A 16,631-nucleotide genomic window follows, 5' to 3' on the forward strand; every position below is an offset into this window, starting at 1 on the left:
CCAGCATTTCCAAATCTCTCTCTACTCTGCCTTCAGGTCTTCTGCATGTGCATAAAATCTCCTTCTGCTTCCCTCTTAGAAGGCTATGTGTGATTGTGTTTAGGACCCAACCACATAACCCAGGATAATTGCCCCATCTCAAGATCCTTAACTTCAATCACTTCTGCAAATATCCTCTTTCCAAATAAGGTAATGTTTACAGGTTCCAGGACTTAGAAGCTGGTACATTTGGAGGGCACCATTCAGCCCACCTAACGTATGTCTGTGTGGTCACCCATCTCTGTTTGTCTCTGGGAGGAGGGCCCAGAGGGCAGCTAGGGAATGGAGGGCCAGGGGGAGGAGGAAGATTCACTTTTTTAATATACACACTTTAGGACTGTTCAGAGTTCTGTTTAAAATTATTATAAAACCCACAATAATTTTTTTATCTCAATTTGCAACACAGTTCACACTATCACATAGAATTTTTTTAACAGACATATTCTATCTTAGGCCAGTTTCCCCAGAAACAGACCCCGAGAGGAGGATTTACGTGCAAGTAGCTTATTATAAGGCACTGAGGGGGTGGAGGGAGGCGGACAAAAGGCTGGAGACAAGCAAGGACACAGGTTTATGCAACAACCCCTGAAGTAGCTTAGCCTCACCCCACGGGAAGCTCTGAGGGGTGAGCTATACTCAGAGGTGTCCAACCTGAGGCAAGGGAGCTGGACTTTCATATGTCACCCCCTCCTCAGTCACAGACAAGGACTACCCCAGGGGCATCTAAACACCCAGGCACTTCGGGCTTGCCTTGCCTGAGCACAAAGCAGACTCAAGCAGCCCCGGGCACAGGTGTCAGCAAAGGCACATAGGCGCTGGCTGCTGGAAGTGAAAGCACGTTGACAAAAAGGGATCCAAGGATCTAGAAAAACACTGACATTAGCCGCTAATGTTCTAATTTGGGGGGGAAAAATGAACAGATATGCTTTCCCTTCTGGTCTGCCTCTGCTCTTGCCACTTCCCACCAGCAAGAAGCCCCTCTTCCAATGCCCTGGCTCATCCAACACCCTGAGGGAGCCCACTGTGTCCAGCAGACCTTGGTCAGTCTCTTACTTTCCCAGGACACTCTGGTCAGCAGGGTACCATCCAGCACCGAATGCTTTGCTACTCTGTAGGAAGTCTTCTGTCCACCTGGATGCTCCTTGAGGGTAGGAGCCTCAGCAAACACCCCTTTGCGTTCTTGTTCCAAGTCAGCAAAGAGCAGATCCCTCCCTCTGACCCTCGGGGGTTTTCCAATTCCCTGGGAGTTCTCTGTTTTGTATGCACTAAACCTCTTCACCTCAATTTTTTAAAAAAGATTTTATTTATTTATTTGAGAGAGAGCGAGTGCATGAATGAGCGAGTACAAGCGGGGGGGAGGGCAGCAGAGGGAGAGGCAGAGGCAGAAGCAGACTCCCCGCTGAGCAGGGAGCCCGATGCGGGGCTCGATCCCAGGACCCTGGGATCATGACCTGAGCTGAAGGCAGATGCTTAACGACTGAGCCACCCAGGTGCTCCAATTTTTTACTCCTACATAATCTTCCACCGAGTGCCAGCCATCCCATGGGGACGCTGGAGGGCTGGTTTTCATCCCAAAGCCCATCATGTATCTCTTGCTGCCACTGCCACAATCCACATGGCATTTCACGACCCCCAAGTCAAGCTGCTGCTGCCCAGAAGGAGGGAGAGGGAAAATTCTACTTGAAAAAGAAGAACGAGGGACAGACAGCCACCCAGGGCTCCACTAACCCAGCAAACGGCCCAAGACTCATATCAGAAGTCAGGACCCCATGACCTGTTAATGGCTTTTAGGGCTTGGTGGTTTCAAATATGATCTCCATCATTTGGGGAAGAGAAGTGACTTACGTAGGGGAACACAGACCATACAAATTAAGCTGTCCTCCGTCAAGTTCGTAATAGCCAAGGAGCACCAGAGACCCTTTCCCAGGACAATAAAAGGGATGTCAGAAGCTCAGGAAAGTTCAGTATGGCCCCGTGGCAGGAAACACCTGAAGGGAAGCTGACTCCAGGTAGCAGTGTCACTCTAGGATAAAAGTTGCAGGCACCTAAGGAAATCAATGAGCCTGTGCAGATTGACGAGTGTGGATTCTCAAGGACAGAAGGGAGGTATGTGACCCTCCAGGGATGGTGACAAAAGTGAGACAAACCCGATAAAGGACGAAGGTTGAGCCCAGAACGAGACTGGGTGGACGTGACCACATACACACGACACAGACACACATCTTTTAAAACTCTGTTCAAAGCAAGAAGTTGTACAAAGTGTTGAAGATAGGAGAAAGTGGAATTATTCAACCCTCATTTTACCTCCTTATCTACAAGGAGAAAACAAATATATCTAAAGCCAAAGAGAAGAAAGGATGCGATGAGACATAAACAGGTTATCTCTTAAAATGTAACTTTTAATTACCCGAGTAAAATGAATATTTCTCTATAGAAAAATGAAAACGTTAATAGATAGAGCTGCCTCCCACTCTTCCATTCCAAGTCCCACAGAACCACTGCTATGGGGTTGATGGGTGCCCTTCCAAGGTTTCTTCCTGCATTTACAGATACCCACAGCAAATGGATCATACTGTTCTGTGAAGCGTTTTCCCCATTAAGGGCATCGCACTGTTTGTATCTGTATTAGTCAGGGTTGTTCTGAGAAACAGAACCAGTAGGACGCATGAGAAATTGAGACAGGCAGAGACAGAGAGAGACACTGATACAGGGGCACCCTCCCTCCCCCCGCTTTTCCAAAAGTTCACATTTCGCCACTTCGTTTTTACAGAAGACCTGCATTAGTACCTGTTTTTGCTAACTGGAAAAAAAAAAAACAAAACTCCGATGAGGATTTTTGCTTTTGTGAAAAAAGGCAAAATGCAAAACTAGCATTCAGTGGCTGTTGGGCAGCCAGCTGGTGCAGGGGCACCGCGCACCCTGAGCAGTGCCAAGCTCCTTCCTCAGGAACCGCACAGCCCCTTCGCATCAAGCCGCCCTAGCTTTGACCTGTGTCTGTGAGCACCTGGGTCCTAAGGTATCAGAAAAGCGTAAGAGAGGCTATTTTGTGGGTCTGGGAATGCTCAAAAAATTTTCCATATAAATGAATGGTAATTACTTCTTTGCTTTACATCAGGCTTACAAAAGGTTTCATAGGAGTGCTCTGGTTTCTGATTGTGGGGGAGACCTGTATACATATTAGAGTGGGGGGAGGGAGGGACTGAGTTTTTTTGAGGAATTGGCTCCTGTGACTGTGGGGCCAGCAAGTCCGAAGTCTGTGGGGCAGGCCCTCGACTGATTGGATGAGGCCCACCCCCATGATGAAGGATTAGCAATCTTCTTTACTCAAAGTCTGCTCGTTTGAATTTACATAATCATATCTAAAAACTCCCTCCACTGCAACATCAAACTGGTGCTTGATCAAACAACTGGGCACCACAACCTAGCCAGGGTGACACATAAAATTAACCGTCACAGCCTCATTCAGAAACTTGTCTTTTCACTTAACATTTCTTGGAGTCCCTTCCCTGTCAGTTTATACGGGATGAGTGCATCCATAATAAGGATGTATCATCCTTTATTTAATCATTCCCCTAGTGATGGACATGCACATTGTTTCCTTTTTTTCCATGACCCTAATCATGCTGAGATAATGTCCTTGTGCACGGCTTCTTGTAAACAAAGGCCCGTGTTTCTCTAGAAGAGATGGATGTGAGGCACGGGCTTGCTGAGTCATGGGTAGGAGTGGGCATTTTACATTTTTACTAGAGGTTAGCAACCTGCCCTCCAAAGCAAACCTCAAATTTTTGAATGATGAACTTAAAATTCATCAAGTGCAGGTGCGTGACATTTTAAGGAAAACGTGCTCGGTCATAATAGTGCATTGATGTGTCCCTATCAAAACTGAGGTGGGACACAAGGAAAGCACGCAGAGCTGCTAGAACACACCCAAGGTTGCCCTGAGCACCTAACGGGCCTCCTCTGTGCTGTGATTTGCTCGGGGTTGGAAAAGGAGTGGAGTGATGTCCTGGCGGTGGGCAGGGGTTAGGGAGGGTGGGGTAGGGAGGGGTTGAGGCTGGAGAGAGTGGGGAGGGTTGTGTCTTCAGTCCTGGTTATTCACAGCAGTGATCATTCATGGGAAAATCTTCTGAATCACAGGAGAAAGACCGAAAACTGCTGTCTTGGCACTCAAGGCTATGATCTCAGAACCAAAATGATTATTCTAGAGAAACAGTGGCAATGAAAAGAATGCCAGATGGTTTAATAAGAAGAAATACTGGCTCCCTTGTCACAGCAGAAGGTGGTGGACTCTAGATGCCATAAAAATTGATGTTACTCCCTGGCAAATCCTGTGTGGCTTGTTCAAGAGATGGTTGAGAGCACCTAGAAACAAAAGGTGGATCCCAGCAGCCTACAGAATATAGAAGTTTGTGGAGAATGAGTGGGACCTGTGTGTGGTGGGACAGGGTTAGGAGACAGGTGGCGTGGAGGCATGCCCTACAGTGGATGTCAGTTACAGAAATGCATCTCACCGAACCTCCTGTGATTCTCTCAGGGGTAAGGGTGACAGGTTAGGTGGAAAAATAGAGCCATCTGAAACCTCTGCAAAGGGGTTTGGTGTCATGTTAGAGACTAGAGGAGAGATGCCCCCAACATGCCAAAGGACTGTGTCCTCCATCTAGTGTGTTTGACATTGGACTGGAAAGGCGTCATCCTACATATGAAAACTTCAGAGAAGCCAAAGCTGAGATGATCTTCCAAAAATGCAGGATGATATAACCATGATCACAAATGTCTCCACAGGCTGGAAAAGTGGGCAGAAATTAATAGGATGAGATGAACTGGGAGTCAGTTCAACAACAGACTGAATACACAGGGAGTGGATGGGGAGAGCTGACTCTATGTCACCTTACATGACAGCAATCTGTCATGGCTGCCCCCATAGCCGCTCCATCCTCCCGCTGGACTAGCAGAAGCCCAGGTCCAGCTGTCGGGGGACCACGTACTCACGGGTGGCAGGCTGCTCTCCAGGATGCTCAAGCCCCCCCCTGAGCCCAGCAATTGACCACATCAGGCTGAGTCCCATGTGTCCCCAGACCTGTGTAGGTCAGTGAGACCCATTATCATAATTATGTGTCTTCATTTAAATTACTTAAACTGATGGTGAGGGCGAAAGAAGTTGTTTCTAGGAAACCTAAGTAGAATACTTTGAAGAGACTTGACAAAGTGCAGTTGCTTAAAAATAACAACTGTGGCTGAATTAAAAGTGATGGGGGCTGATAAAGACTAAGGAAAAAATCATGAAAACAAGGATTCTGCAGTGTGATCCCTTTCCTAGACTTTCAAGAAACTGACCCAGGACACTGGTGATAGCAACACTTTGGGTGTGGTTTACACAAGAAAGATGAAGTGGAATTCCAATCAGCAGACCTCAGACTCCAAAAGATTGGCAAATGTATGCATAGTTATATATTTTACATTAAAATAAAATGTGCGAAATATGAATGTGATTTTCTTTGCTTCTTTTTAATTGACTTTTTCAATTAACTCTCCAACCACCATACCAACTGCTTCAGCTAAAAGTGCTTTTCCTGTTATCTTGTGGTCAGTTCTGGCAGCAAATTTCACAAGAAGCACTGATAAACTGGGATGAAGTTGGCCTCAAGGGGCACCTGATGCTGTCCACAGCAGTGATGGGCTGTCAGGTTGAGGGTATGCAGCCTCAGAATGAAGAAAACGGTCCCTGCCTTGGTCCTTCCAGCTCTAACTCTTGACCTACTCATCTACGTGGTTTACCTTTTCCTTTCAAAGAAGGACCCTTTCGGCTCACCCTCTAGACTGTAAGCTCAAAGAAGGTAAACAAAATACCCACTACAAATGTTCTATGGGTGGACTTTTATATTAGTCACAACTGCCTTTAATTTAGGCCACAGGTTTCCAACTGAGAAAAACACAATGCATTTGGCTCCACACTTCCCCTAGCCCCACCTATGCTGTGCTTTCAGAACAAGATCAAGGCAACAGGGAAAGGATCTTTCTAGTTGATGACACCAGGTGACCAATCAAAGAAAGTACTCTTTACTTACTATATGCCAAGTAGTACACTCACAACTTTTTAAATATATTATTTTTTAATTCTCAACTTTGAGAGGTTAGCAGTGTCCCCACTCATACAACTGAAAGATGGAAAAAACAAAGAGGGGGTGCCTGACTTTTCATACACTCAGTCACTTGGCTGGCAATAAGAGAGCCAGGATGCATTCTGAGGCCCAGACTCTAAAATCTACATTCTCCATCCAACGTACTCCAGCGTCCATCCAACATACTGCATACTACATTCTCCATCCTACATACTGCAGCTGTGAAGAGCTAAGTGAGCTTTCTTGTGAAAGCACACGCGCGTATGCGCGCACGCATGTGCATACGTGGACAGGGAAGCCAGGAAGCTGTGGCTGAATGAGGATGGCCCATCCGTACACATGGCTGAGGCTATGAATATGCACGGGAGCAACAGGCCAGTCCCAACTGTGAGAAAAGAGAAAAAGCTGGTCAGAAATGTTTTGTGGCCAGAGCCCAGGAGTTTATGGGCTGGCCTGGGAGGACAGAGGTTGCCAGAAAGGCAGGGTCAGCCACGAGCCAAGAGGGACCTGCCCAGGGCTTGAACAGGAAAGACCTTTCCTAGACGCCAAAAGCGGGGAGAAGAGAGGAAGCAGTTGGGTCTCAAGGGTGGAAGGTAGGGTTGTCGGACAAACACCCACATACCTGGAGGGGCATGCAGAAGAGGGGCTGTCTGTGGAGGGACTAGGGGGTGGTCTGACAGAGCCTCTTCAAAGAGCTGAGCTGTGGGCAAATCTGCTCTGGGCTGGACACGGCTGGGCCATGCTGGGACACTCTTGTATACAGGTGGTTCTGCCAAGGCAGGGATTCTCAAAGTGGGCTTGGAAAGGAAACTCGGTGGGGAGAACTGGATATCTGTGTGTTTAAAAGGTCTCAAGTGATTGATGTTCAATTCTGAGAAATGCATGTGTACCTCATGCTGAACCAAAAGGGTTCCACCCAATTCAGGAAGCATTTACTGGAAGCCTTAGAGGACAAAGATGAACAACCCCAGGCCAAGAAACTCAAAGTGAAGGAAGGCACGTGGATAAAGAAATCACAGTGATCATAATAGGATCACTCTTACGCACAGAGAATTATGGAAACACAGAGGAAGAGTCTTTAACTCTGAAGGAGTCTGAAAGGCTTCCTGGAAGAGGTGACCTATGAGCTAACCCTAAGTCTTCCCATATGAGAAGAGAAACCCATATGCCGAGGGGTCAATTCTCCAGGAGAGAGCTCCCCTCCTTTAGTCCTCAAGAGATGCCGATCAGAGGCTGATGCTGTTAAAATGGACAAGGCTCTGTTTCTACTGTGGGAAATCTGGGAATGCTTGAAAGGCACCAGAGAAAGGAGCGAGTCTGAAGAGTTATGCAGGGAAAACTGGCGAACACCTACATCAAAACCATTAATCCGCTTGTCACCAACAGGAAAATTAAGAAAATGTGTTTCTGCCTAGCTGGATGCCAGCCACACCTGCCTATCAAGTTGACGTGTGATGGAATAAAGGCCTATCCAGTGATGTGCTGCTAAATGCTTACAACTGGCTCTCCGAGGGAAAAAAATAACAATCCCTGATTTCTGGGGTTTGCCAATTTTCATGGTGCATTACTTCCAGTGTGGCCAACTTCGAGCTACCAGTGTGGCTGAATCTGTCCCTGAATATGGAGTTGGGAAGAGACGCACAGAAGGGGCTTCGCAGGCTGGTGCATAACACTGGGCCCATCGTGGGTTTTAAAACCCTAGGTCAGTTCCAAGGATCCCCGGAGAAAAGCCACAGCATTCCTGGAGAGAGAGAGAGAGAGAGAGAGAGAGAGAGAGAGAGAGAAAGAGAGAGAGAGAGTGTGTGTGTGTGAGTTGGGGGGATGGGAGAAGGGGACAAGGGACAATGACCACACGACACAAAACTAGTATTACCAACTAGATTAATGCACAAAAATAAGAGCTCATGAGAAATAAAGTTCAAACATTCGAGAAAGAAAGAAAATTAATAAATAAACCTAATGGAAACCAATCCAAAAACCCAGGAAAACTTTCTGAATAAATGTTAATCTTTCCTGATCGAGGCTCTTAAGCCATGAAATTGACCTCTTCGAATTAAAAAGATAATCGTGTTCTGATTTTAGTCTGCAACCTTATCTTCCTCCCACAAACATTTTTTTTTAAAGATTTTATTTTTTTGGGGTGCCTGAGTGGCTCAGTCGTTAAGCGTCTGCCTTCGGCTCAGGTCATGATCCCAGGGTCCTGGGATCGAGCCCCGCATCGGGCTCCCTGCTCCTCGGGAAGCCTGCTTCTCCCTCTCCCACTCCCCCTGCTTGTGTTCCCTCTCTCGCTGCGTCTCTCTGTCAAATAAATAAATAAAATCTTATAAAAAAAAAAAAGTGGGAGAGGGAGAAGCAGGCTTCCCGAGGAGCAGGGAGCCCGGTGCGGGGCTCGATCCCAGGACCCTGGGATCATGACCTGAGCCGAAGGCAGACGCTTGACCACTGAGCCACTCAGGTGTCCCCACAAACATTTTAGATATAGGATGCACTCACTCTGGTTACCCATCAAGGGCACCGTTTGGAAGGCTGAAGAGAGACAAGCCGTGGGGGTCCCGAAAGGGACGTGACCTGCCCTTGTTGGACTCTCCATGTTAGACCAAGCCTCACCTCCTTTGCATCCCATTTCCAGTTAAGGGTGTGGAGGCCCACTGAAACCAAAGTCAGGCAGGAGGAAGTGGTGGCGCCTGAGGGCAAACCAGGTCATCACCGGCTTCCTTACTTTCCTTAAGGACCCCTGGCCCCTAACCTCACTGGCCCTGGATGCTGTTTTTGGAATTCCTGTTTCTGATGGATTAGTACAGTTTTCCTTTGTCCTCTGTGGCTTTCATACTTGCAAGCAGTGACTGCACCTCATGGCTCAGATGCAGGCATACCCCCAACAGCTCCACGGCCTGTCTCGCGCCTGCTCAGAACTGCTCCCGCTTTAAGAACGCGTAACGGTTCCCTTGGGGGACCTGCTGCCATCCAGCAACCAGGTGAGGGAGTCACCTGCCATCAGGTGGCAGTTCCAGAGGGCACAAGGGCGTGGCAAGCACCCCCTGGCTGGTTGGTCCCGGCACCCCACACTCCTCACGAAGAGCTGCACCCACATCTGTCTTACTTTGGCACAGAGGGCCCGGTTTGGCGAGGCTCCTCAGGGCGATGCCAACCCTGTATTCTTCCAGGGCCTACTCAAGAAATCAGTTCAGAAATCAGTCCTCTGTGTTCCAAGGGCTTCTCCCTTTACATCCAAGATGCTGGGTGGACAAGAGACTAGTCTGAAAAGCCTATCCTTCTATACTTAGAGAAATGTCCTCAAAGTATATACCAGCGAATCTCAGAAATAAATCAGCTTTTCCAACGTCCCTGGGGAATGTGACTGGAGGAATTCCTCTGCCCACAGCAGTTTGGTGGCTTCACAGGTCAACATTTCTCAAAGACATCCTTCCAGCATTTACTGTGTAGCCTTGGGCCAGGGACCTAACCCCTCTGTGCCTCAGTTCTTCATCTGTAAAATGAAGGCAGTCATGTACTTGCCTCCTAGGCTTATTGCGAAGGTTAAGTGAGTGTGTGTGCCCAAATTTCTTCTAAGGATACTTGGCAGAGGGAGCCATAGGGTCTAACTCCAATAATAATGTCAGCTCTTATTACGGTAGCCACAAACTCTGTGTTGACCTCACTTATGTCACTTAGAATTTTCAGTTATATGCAAATGAATGAAAGAAGAATCTCCTTCCACCCAATGATCCAGCACCCACACAGTGTCTTTCCTACAGAAGGGGAAAGCGGGGCCCGTGCCCCCTAACCAGAGGGCACGAAAGGATGAATGGGGCCTTGCAGGGTCTACCCAGGTCAAACTGCCTTTCAGAGGAAAGCTACAGCAGACATGGTCAGTCCCAGCAAGTGGATAAAACAATCACTGTCCTAACAAAAGAAGCTGCACTGCCAATCCCACACTTACTTCCAGGACTGTCCATTGTTCGACAACAATAGCATCATAGCCCTGCATGGTTTTGCTATCTTCTGTGGAAACAGCTTCAAAGATGAATACTCCATCTGTCAGGCCGTGGAAGGAATCTGTGGAAAAAGAAAAAGGCAGGGGGGAGTTCTGTAAACCGTCTGTGGCAGAAGCCTTACAAGCAGCAAAAATTTTCACTGCATTCATTAATAATCCCAATCAGAACATCTTTTCAGCGTGTTAATTAAAGAAGGCACACACAGCCATAGAGTCTAGCCCCATCAGAATGAATGAGACTAATTTACCTCTCAGTTCTGAATAATATCCTTGATTTTATGAGCCCAAATTTCATTGTTAGCAATCACCATTTGATTTCACGCGTTTACCTTCTTTTTCACGCTCCAACGTCAGGATGCACTGGGGAGAACTTATTCAGGGTAAAACACAGTCATTTAGAGAGAGTTTTTAGAAGAAAACTATATTTAGGTAGAAGAGATTTTTAAGGGGGGACAGATATAACACACCAGACCCGAGCTGGTCAGATGCAATCTAGATGCGCAGATTCCTGGAAGTTCTCAGGATGTGGGCAGCTGTACAGGCAAGTCTTCAGCTAGCTCTTGTCAAGAGGCAGAATTTGCAGGAAAGGGGAATTTTCCCAAACGATTTACCACTGAAAATGTTTCCTCTAGCATTGCTCTAGTCAGTGTACCAGGTCCTGAGTTCCACACAATTCAACAAACTTACATTAAACACATAACAGGATTCAAGAAGGATGCATGGTCTTAGGCAAGGAGAATATAAAGAAAATTATACCAGGGTCCCCGCCACAGTAGAAATCATTACGGGGGGTGCGCTTTCTACCCCTTTTTAATGGCTCCTAAATGCCCTAAATTCACTTAGATAAGAGACAGTGGGAAAGAGGACTGGCCAGAGAGGCAGGCAGTTTGGATCCATGCTCTATCATGAAAAGGGATGTGACCCCTTTCAGAGGCTTGGTCTCTCATCTGCGAAATGGGATTGAGGATACAGAATCACTCCTGGCCCCTAGATTCTATGCTACAAATCAGGCATACTGCTATGTACTGAATTGTGTCCTCCCCCAGCCCCACAAATTCATTTGAAGCACTAACTTCCAGACTGTATTTGGAGAAAGGGCCTTTAGGGAGTTAATGAAGGTTAAATGAGGTCATCAGGGTGGACAATTATCTGATTAAGACTGATGTCCTTGGGCGCCTGGGTGGCTCAGTTAGTTAAGCGACTGCCTTCGGCTCAGGTCATGATCCTGGAGTCCAGGGATCGAGTCCCACATCGGGCTCCTTGCTCAGCAGGGAGTCTGCTTCTCCCTCTGACCCTCCCCCCTCTCATGTGCTCTCTCTCTCTCTCTCTCTCTCTCAAATAAATAAAATCTTAAAAAAAAAAAAAAGACTGATGTCCTTACCAGAAGAGAAAGACACCAGAGCGCCCCACCCCCCTTCCCTGCACAGAGGGAAGGCCAGATGAGGATCCAGAGAGAAGAGTGGCTGTCTACACGTTAGGAAGGGAGGCCTCAACCAGAAACCGAGTTTGCCAGCACCTTAGCCATGGACGCCTAGACTCCTGAACTACGAGAAAATAAATGTCTACAATTTAAGCCATCCAGTCTGTAGTATTTTGCTATGGCAATACACATTGAAATATGTTTAATGATACACTATTTTTATTTTGAAAAGATAATACACATAATAATATGATTTTTTTTTTTATCAGAAAGGGAGGTAAATTCAGAAAGTCCTTTGAATCACACTGGAGTTCTGGAACTGCCAGCATTTTCCAGAAGACACAAAAAAACAAGACCAGCAGATCTAAATACTTAACAAATATTTAGCCTCAGGCTCCTGGGTGGCTCAGTTGGTTAAGCAACTGCCTTTGGCTCAGGTCATGATCCTGGAGTCCCGGGATCGAGTCCCACATCGGGCTCCCTGCTCAGCAGGGAGTCTGCTTCTCCCTCTGACCCTCTTCCCTCTCGTGCTCTCTGGCTCTCATTCTCTCTCTCTCAAATAAATAAATAAAAAATCTTTAAGAAAATACATTAAAAAAAACAAATATTTAGCCTCTGTCTTCCAACAGACTTCATGAACAAAATCCAAAGGCCATTAAGTGAGAAAATTATTTGCAACAGCAAAGAAAAATAAATAAATGGCTAAGCTTAACATTTTTTATATGTGTATAAAAAGCTTATGGCACTTAAGGGAATTTTTAACTGCATGATCTTTCTGGAGAGCAATTTCACGATGTCTCAAGAGCCTGAAACAAAAAAGTCCATTGTCTTTGACCCAGAAAGACTACCTCTTTCAGTCTATCCTAGGTAATAACCCCTAAAGCCATCAAATATTTATCTACAAACTTTACTTATAAAATTACTTGAAAACATAATCTAGGGGCTCCTGGGTGGCTCAGTTGGTTAAGCATCTGACTCTTGGTTTCAGCTCAGGTCGTGATCTCGGAGTCCTGGGATCGAGCCCCGTGACAGGCTCCACACTCAGCATGGAGTCTGCTTGAGGTTCTCTCTCCCTCTCCCTCTGTCCCTCCCACTCATGCACTCTCTCTCAAATAAATAAATTTTTTAAAAATTAAAAAAATAATCTAAATGCTCAACAATCCAAATATTCAACCATAGAAAAGTAAGTTAGGAGACTTCCATACAATTAAATACTATGTGGTCACAGAAAAATCATGGGAATTTAATGATTCAGAAAAATTCCTTAGAGACAATGTTATAAAGAAAAATAAACAGGATACAGGACTACAGTATGAGCTGTATGTGAATTTTTATGTTAAAAGGGGTTAGACAAACAAACTTTAAGGGAATATATAAAATCTAGTAGCAGGTATGAGTGGTGGGATTAAGTACAATTTGCATTTCTCTTTATCCTTTTCTACAAGGTTAATGCAAGAGTTAACACAAGGATAATACCAGTTAACAGATAACACACATGAAAAATAATTTTCTTTTTCTCTCCTCTACATGGCTCTTGAAGGCAGAACTAGACCAAAAAGTTTTAGGAACTATGGGGAGAAAATTTTAGTAAATATAAATAGAACCTTCCTTACAGTAAACTAAAAAACAGAAGATAAAACCTCAGAAGAGTGAGCACTGTGTTAACTGGAAGCATTCAAACTTATACTGAAAATCTTTCTAGCTACTCATTCATTCATTCCAATGCCTACCTAGCATCAGTTTCATGCAAGATACTACTGTCCTCACTGGCGATCTTGCAAGCAAGACAAATGAAGTCTCTGCCCCACGGAGCTTACCTTCAGTGGGGGGACGGTGACAGCAACATAATGTCACAGGTGATAAATGTTATAAAAATATAAAGTGGGCTAAGGGGAGGGAGTGAAGGCGGAGGCAATGGTTGGCTATTTTTGGAAGAGGTGACCGGGGCAGGTCTCCCCATTTGGAGTAGAGATAGGAACTTAATTAAGCAAGGAAGCCTTATGGATCTTCAGGGTTTGAGAGTTCTAGGTAGAGGAAAGAGCTGGAGTAGAAATGCACAGTGAATGAGGGGCAGCCAAGGACCGGAAGAGCAATGGAACCATGAGAGAAGGAAGTCAAGATTAAGATGACTGGTGGGGAGACCAGACAACGAGGGGCTTATCCATGTGACTTGTGTGGCCAACGGGATATTAGCAGGTATGATGCAATAGGGGCTTGGCAAGCGCTTGTGTGGTTGAGCTTCATCTTTTCTACCTCTGCCGCCACTTTGAGAGGTTATGCCCCAGCGAGCCCATTGGTTCCAAGAAGTTGAAAGACTCATGGAACAGAGCTGCCCCAGTGGAGCTTAGCTTAGATCAGCTGACCCACAGACCTGAGAGTGGGCCCTGCTAAGATCAGCAGAACTGCCTCATGGAGTGGCTCATGCCAACCCACAAATATGACAGAATAAATCATTACTGTTTTAAGCCAATAACTCTGGAGTGGTTTGTTGCCCAGCATTATTGTGGCAAAAGCTGACTGATGCAATGCCCAACCTAAACCTCAAAAATAGGAGACGGGTATACTTTTGGTTGGCTTGGGTGGTATTCTTGATTATTCCAGAGTGATAGAGAGGCCTGACCAGCTGTGAGAGTAATTCCTGGAGTACAAAGCAGCCTTATCCAGATACTATTCCAACCTGACAGGATAATACTCCATTTCAAGTACGAGCCATGTAAGTTAATCAACACCATGCTCTAGTTTCTTATTCGTTTCCTGAGAGACTGTTATCAAAGAGCTTTAGCCAAAGTGCTTAAGCTTGCCTCTCTCATCTGCTCTGCTAAAAAGTTTTCCCCAAGTGTTTGCTCGATGCCCTCCTAAGAGACGTTTTACAGAGATAACCAGGGAAGAACAGGGCTGCTCTTCAGCTGAACCATATTACAAGTATCTGGGGCTTCAGGATAAGATGGACCACCGTCAAGCTCACTTTTAAAGTTCTGGGTAACAAAGATCCAGCTGGAGCTCCTGCCACAGTAGGAATGCCCTACAGAATCACTTTGAGTAAAGCTTTCCCAAGTCCTGACCCGGGGATACTCGAGACTGGAAGAGACTCAATGATTCCCTCAGGGTTATACCAACAGAGCACAAATTCCCCCAAGGCTTCTACCAAAAGATGTTCTCTCCAATTCCCAAAGTCTTTACATACAAATCTCAATGGAAAAGCTACAAGCCCTTAAAATGTGCCTACCATGTGCTTGACGTACTAGAGAACCTGCTCTGACAGAATTATGATGATGTGTATTCAGCCTGCCAACAGAGCTGGGGTCCAGAAGGGGGAAGGAGTCACTGCCACTCAGCCAGACTTCCTTCCCCTCCTTCCTCCCAGGTCACAGGCCTGGAAGGACGACTGTGTGGTCAGTGGGGAGAGGTATGGCCAGACGTGGGCTGTGAAGTTGGAATAAACCGGGTCCTTGTTTACCAGCTTGTCTCATCCACTGTCGGCTCTCCAGCCTCTCAGCCCGCCGCTCTGCTATTCTAATCCAGAGTGCTGATTCACCTACTTAACTATGAAGCAAGTTCAGAATGGCTGTCAAAATTTGATCATCTGTAACAGCAAAAAAGCCAATGAACCACAGAGAGCAGACAGCTGGGCTTTTAAAGAGCCCCTTATTTTGACGGCCTCATCCACTCTCCAACTCCTCATTACCTTCACCAGCTCAACCATGCTGTAATGTGCACCGAGCTGGGTATAAATAGGTCTAGCTTAGAGGGAAGGCTCCCAATGTAAAAGGTTAAATCACCCTACATCTATGGAAAACACTCCATTATCACTGCATTTTTTATTAAAGTAAAGATGCTTCCCTACTGTGCACAGAGAGCTATTTGCCCTGGTATTGTATAAATATTTGATGTCGGTCTTTTGGCAAAAGGCCACCTTAACATTCCAAGCTTATGATTTATAAGAAGGATGTGCAAAAAGGAGATTTGCCCTATTATTCCAAGAAGTAAATTCTGGGGAGCAACCGCTCTTCCCCTGCAGCCTCCGGGACTTAGCGAGCTAAGCTTCAGGCTTATCCTTGTGGTGTTCTCCAAAATCCAGCTAGAAACGTGCACACGGTGACAAGTGGTCAATGTATGTGGTCTAGTTTTGCGGGATGAAATAAAAAGTCACCATTCTCCTTTTAACAAGCTAGACTGGACTACATTGCCCCTACTGGGGTACCCAGCCTAACAGATTTCCTTAGGTCTCTGAGAGCCCCTGTTACCCATCAGAGGCTGCTTACAGCACCACCCTGGTGCCAGGAATGGCACGTGCCAACTGCATAACCATAACTGTGCATGCCGTCATACCGACCTGCCTGCAACCCCCACCATAAATGTAATTACTGGTCATCCAACCCCAGGTCATGGTGCCATGCTGCTCCCCAACCATACCAAGCCTAATTGACTGACATCAAAAGATTGAGCAGGCCTACTGCCTCCCTCTTCCTGAGCCCTCATGGCTGCTCTTGGCCTGCCTGAGTGACCTAGAGGAGGTATTCCCCCTCTTCAGTTACAGCAAGGTGAGCCTGCAAGTGCAGAGCCATTTGGCCAACCAGACGGGGAAGAAATGCGCTGGTCTGGGGCTTGCTGGTTGTGAGGCATGAGACCAGGCACAGTTGATAGTTTCTCATTGAATCTTTCCCCCAAATCTGCAAGGCTACTCATTCCCTCTTAGTGGGTGAGTGACTGGAGGCCACAGAAGTTCAATCATGTGTCCACGTTCAAACGGAACTCAGGGGCCAAACTAGATCTAAAATGTTGTTTGTTTGATTCCAAAGCCTACGCCATTTCAATCATGGACAGAGATTCACTGAGCTACCACTCTATGCTGGGCGCTGGGGCTCCAGCTGGGGGTCATGACGCCCAGCCCAGGTTCCTAGCCTGGCAGAGTTACCTGACCACTATACCATATTCCACGCCTGGTGTTTCGGGTGGCGTCTTAGTGGAGTCACAGTGAGACTGGCCTTAGGGCTTCAGTTTGGGGTTAAATCTGTGCAGGTGGCATGACTTCCTCTATGGGACAAAAAATAAAAACATA

The 16,631-nt window shown here is 46.4% G+C and overlaps 1 protein-coding gene across 3 annotated transcripts in view; it reads right to left on the reverse strand.

The window, feature by feature from the left end:
* Window positions 1-16,631, reverse strand: part of RFTN1 (raftlin, lipid raft linker 1) — a 200,700-nt gene that overhangs the window by 27,213 nt on the left and 156,856 nt on the right. For all 3 annotated transcript variants that reach the window (XM_028099111.2, XM_028099109.2, XM_028099110.2), the window contains one exon: window positions 10,099-10,214. In XM_028099111.2, coding sequence (XP_027954912.2) covers window positions 10,099-10,214 — 116 coding nt within the window. The remainder of the gene's footprint in view (window positions 1-10,098; window positions 10,215-16,631) is intronic.

Source organism: Eumetopias jubatus, unplaced genomic scaffold (assembly GCF_037043125.1).
Source record: "Eumetopias jubatus isolate StellerSeaLion01/CBP00866 unplaced genomic scaffold, mEumJub1_p1.0 scaffold_1, whole genome shotgun sequence".
Lineage (NCBI taxonomy): Eukaryota > Metazoa > Chordata > Mammalia > Carnivora > Otariidae > Eumetopias > Eumetopias jubatus.